Raw genomic sequence first — 4,483 nt, forward strand, 5'->3', positions numbered from 1 at the left:
AGTGTAACAGTACGACCGAAATATATTCTTTTACTAAACAAGTACGGAGTGCGTTTATTTGTTGCCTGAGTTCCAACTCTTTGGGCAAATATCCCAGAAGACCCTATCCTCACGGCACGGGCACAACAATGCGTAACATATATATATATGTGTGTGCGATTCTGGCGCAGTGAATTGAGCGTCTGCTCGCTATACCTAAGATCTCGGGTTCAAATCCGAACAGAACCATCGAATTTTTATTCGATGTTATTTAATCGCCACCTCTCGGAAGGCAATAGCAAAACCACCGAGAGAGTATCTTGTCACAAAAACTTCCTCTATCTAGGCCTAAGTTAAATGTAACTATAAATTTAAATTGGATAGAGAAAAATTATTTAAAATAAATAATGGAAACTATTGTGAATCCAATCGGTTGTGACTGTGGATTTTCACATAAAGTGTGGACCAAACGCAATCACACCTCTTTCTCTTAATAGTAATTAAAGGAGACGAACTAATGTTAATTGAACAGGAGGACTAAGAGTCCACACATAAAGTGTAGATCAGACACGAATCATTCCTATTATCTAAGAGAAGGAATTTGAGGAAGAATTACTATGGATCCAATCGATTATGATTGTAAATCCATACACAAAGTATAGACCGACATAAATCACAGGTGTCGTCTCACAATAGCAGTAACAGGGAATGGTTTTTAAAAATTTTAAAAGGATATATATAATTAATTAATTAATTAATTAATTAAATATATGAATATGATTTATTATGAAAATAATTCATTAATCATATTTAAAAATGTTTAAATTACTATTTCTATTTAATTAATTATTATTTAATATTTAATTCTAATGTTAATAAAATAAAAATCGACTTACTACTTACTGGATTGATTATTCACTCTTTAAAATCGGGGATAATCTTCTCTCAAAATTTGTTAAAAATCTTCGGTTAGATTAAATCATCACTTTCACAGCTTAAACTATGATGTTAAATATGATTCAAATAATCAATGATCTATTAGTCGTCAATTTTGGCTAAGGTCTTGTCAGGGTAACGATTTGCAGTCGACTGACTTGGTTCTCAAGGGGTTCTCTCTAGGTTCCTGTCTTGGAGGGGGTTTGGTATTTTTCCTATCTGCTCATTTTCAATCGTTATCGAGTAAAGGTGATCTGTCAGGCGAATACTTTTGGTATCCGATACAACTGATTTCCGTTCGTTGTCTTCTAATTACATCTGACGAGTTTCGTTCCGTTTGGTATTTTAAAATTGATATTCAATCATCGAATTCTATCCATTATATCATTTTTAATCTTTTAGTTTGTGTACAGTAAATTTTACTTTTAATTTACTGAACTATTTCTATCACTAATACATGCTATCTGTACGCTCGCTTTAGACCCACTGGTCCTTTCTTGTCTCGTGCTACAGTCTCCGCCGTGTCTCTCTGTGTAGTTATAGAGGCGCGGTAGAGTCGCTGCAGATAAAATGTAGTCGCGCACAATTTAAATTTAAAAAGGGGTCACAAATATGCGTGTGAATAATGTAATTACTAAACATACTGCCCGCCTTGGAAGGTCTGTCTTCCAATAATATTCTAGTAGTAAAAATGAATACAATATAAGAAGTAAACATAAAATAGTGTTATCTTAATTGAATGCACGTACGCTATAATGAAATGACAAGTTATATAATAAAGAACGCATAAAGTCCAAAAATAAATACGCAAAAATTAAAGTTTATATGTCGATAGGTAATACACATATCTTATTGACTGCTCGTTTCGTAATGCCGCTTGACGTTCTAACGCTTATAACTTGTACATGATTGTCGTCACCTGGAAAGACTTCAACAATCCTTGCTAAACGCCATTTTAAAGGCGGTAAATCCTTATCCTTTAATAACACCAAGGCATTAACCTTAATAGTCTCGAGGTTAGACCCTTACCATTTGTATCTGTTTTGCAATTGAGTAAGATATTCACTGGACCAACGTTTCCAAAAATGTTGACGCATTTGTGACAATAATTGAAATCTAGTTAATCTATTAGTTAGTACGTCAAATAAATCAGGTTCTAGGAATGAATTAAGAGGTTCGCCGATAATAAAATGTTCTGGTATCAATATTTCACAGTCTTGAGGATTATCTGAGAGACACAACGGCCTAGAGTTCAAAATCACTTCGATTTGCGTAAAAATAGTGTAAAGTTCCTCAAACGTTAGAGACACATTATTTGCAATTTTCGTCAAATAAGTCTTTGCTGCTTTGACAGCGGTTTCTCATAGTCCTCCCATGTGAGGCGAGTATGGCGGAATGAAAGTCCATTGAACAGCTTGATCTGCAAGGAATTTTTCAATTTTTTTATTCTCTGCCTTTATCATATTAATTAACGCTTTTAGCTCATTGTTAACTCCAACAAAGTTTAATCCGTTATCCGAGACTAATTTAGCGCATCTTCCGCGTCTCGCAATAAATCGCTTTAAGGCATTTAGAAATGCAGTAGTCGATAGATCGTTAACTACTTCTAGATGTGTAGCTTTTGTGGAGAAACACACAAAAATGCATAAGTATGCTTTCCCGCTTTTGTTTCGCGATATCTTAATATTAAAAGGACCTGCGTAGTCCACTCCAGAATGCAAAAATGCTCGAGAATGTCTTACTCTATCTTTAGGCAAATCTCTCATCATTTGATCTATGTTAGTAGGACGTGCACGAAAGCATGCGATACATTTTCTAAAAACTCGTCTAACCGCTTGTCGCCCTAACCTAACCTGAAAGAATCCAATAAGACTGTCTTATGTTAGCAAGAATACCCTGCGGCCTGACATGCAATTGTCTCAAATGACTATCGCGAATAACTAGTTCTGTAAAAGGATGCTTTGCTGGCAATATTATCGGATGACGTCGGGAGTATTCAATATTAGCGTGACAAAGTCTGCCGTCTACTCGTAAGATTCCCTTTTGATCGAGAAATGGATTCAATGTGACAAGCTTGCTTTTTTTGCTGATTCCCTTGTTCGCCCGAAGATCCATTCTCTCCAAGGCAAATTCGTCCGATTGAACCATCCGTATGAGTGTTGTTCTGGCTTTTTCCAGTTCCTCTATTGATAGAAATCCGTATCTTTTTGATTCCTTAGTTAAAGTGTTTGTTTTGAATCGTAAACAATAGGCCGTGATGCGTTTAAGCTTGGTCAGAAATGAAAATCTAGTGAACCATTTGATATCCGATCGAGTACAATGAAATACTGTTGTTTGTTTTTTGAGCTCAGGAATGCAGTTCGGTGATGATATGAATTCACACGGCCAATGTAACTTATCCATTGACAGCCTGGTCCATTTCATCATAGGTTAAGTGTCTTTAGAACCTCTGGATATTATATCGGTTGGATTATCTTGCGATTTTACATGAGCCCAACGAACTTCGGGTGCGATACGTTGAATATCGGCTACTCGATTAGCAATAAATGTTTGTAATTCTTCGGGGCTATGCTTAATCCACGCCAGCGCTATTGTCGAATTGCTCCAATAATGAATGGCATCGATGTTGATTGACAGTGCTTGTTTTACACTTTGTCCGAGTTTTGCAAGTACCAGTGCTCCACACAGTTCCAGCCGTGGTAAAGTGACTCGCTTGAGAGGGGCTACTCTTGATTTCGCGCATAGGAGTTGAGTATAAATTTTTCCAGATTCATTCATACTTCTGATATAAATGCAAACTCCGTATGCAGATTCTAAGGCGTCACAAAACCCATGCATTTCTATATGCTGTGGTTCAGCGCATATAACATGTCGTGGGATCGCAATTAGACTCATGTTCTCGATTTTTTCTTGATATTTGATCCATGTTGTATGAAGATCTAACGGTAATGATTCATCCCATCCTAGCTTCAATTTCCATAGTTGCTGTAGTACGATCTTTGCACAAATTATCGTCGGACCCATCAATACGAGTGGGTCGTAAATTTGTGTAATAGTTGATAATATTGATCGTTTAGTTGGACGATCCGTTTTTGCCATTGCTTGAGTTTTGTATTGCAGATTGTCATCCGTTGTGTTCCAACAAATTCCTAACGTTTTGATTTCCTCTTTGGTAGGTAGTGTCGGCAACTTTAAATGGTTGTTTACTATTGATGACTCATTGCTAATCCATTTATGGAGTGTGAATCCTGCTGAATGTAATATGTTAGTCAGATCTGTTTTAATTTTCTTTAAAGTACTTACACTGTTTCCTCCAGATAACAAATCATCGATGTAAAAATCATTGCGTAACATCTCACAAACTTGGTGCGTTAGCTAACCCGTATGTTAGTGTATTGAGTCGAAACTCTTGAATGTATTCGTCTTGATTCTGTCGTCATAATATTCTCTGTAAGTCACGCTGATCCTCCTGTAAGAGTATCTGTCGATACATTTTCTGTATGTCAGCAGTGATCACAGATCGATGTTAACGAAATTTTAATAGTATGTAGAATAGGTCCTGCTGTAC

At 36.3% G+C, this 4,483-nt stretch overlaps 2 protein-coding genes across 2 annotated transcripts; both read right to left on the bottom strand.

Moving 5' to 3' along the window:
* Positions 1-2,276: 2,276 nt before the first annotated feature.
* On the bottom strand, positions 2,277-3,339 carry LOC140674188 (uncharacterized). The gene is made up of 2 exons (XM_072907561.1): positions 2,769-3,339; positions 2,277-2,533 (listed from the first exon to the last, which is right to left on the bottom strand). The coding sequence occupies exons 1-2, from the start codon at positions 3,337-3,339 to the stop codon at positions 2,277-2,279; spliced, it is 828 nt and encodes a 275-aa protein (XP_072763662.1).
* Positions 3,340-3,345: 6 nt separating this feature from the next.
* LOC140674189 (uncharacterized) lies at positions 3,346-4,269 on the bottom strand. Its single transcript, XM_072907562.1, has one exon. The coding sequence runs from the start codon at positions 4,267-4,269 to the stop codon at positions 3,346-3,348; it is 924 nt and encodes a 307-aa protein (XP_072763663.1).
* Positions 4,270-4,483: the final 214 nt, after the last annotated feature.

This window comes from Anoplolepis gracilipes, chromosome 15 (assembly GCF_047496725.1).
Source record: "Anoplolepis gracilipes chromosome 15, ASM4749672v1, whole genome shotgun sequence".
Classification (NCBI taxonomy): Eukaryota; Metazoa; Arthropoda; class Insecta; order Hymenoptera; family Formicidae; genus Anoplolepis; species Anoplolepis gracilipes.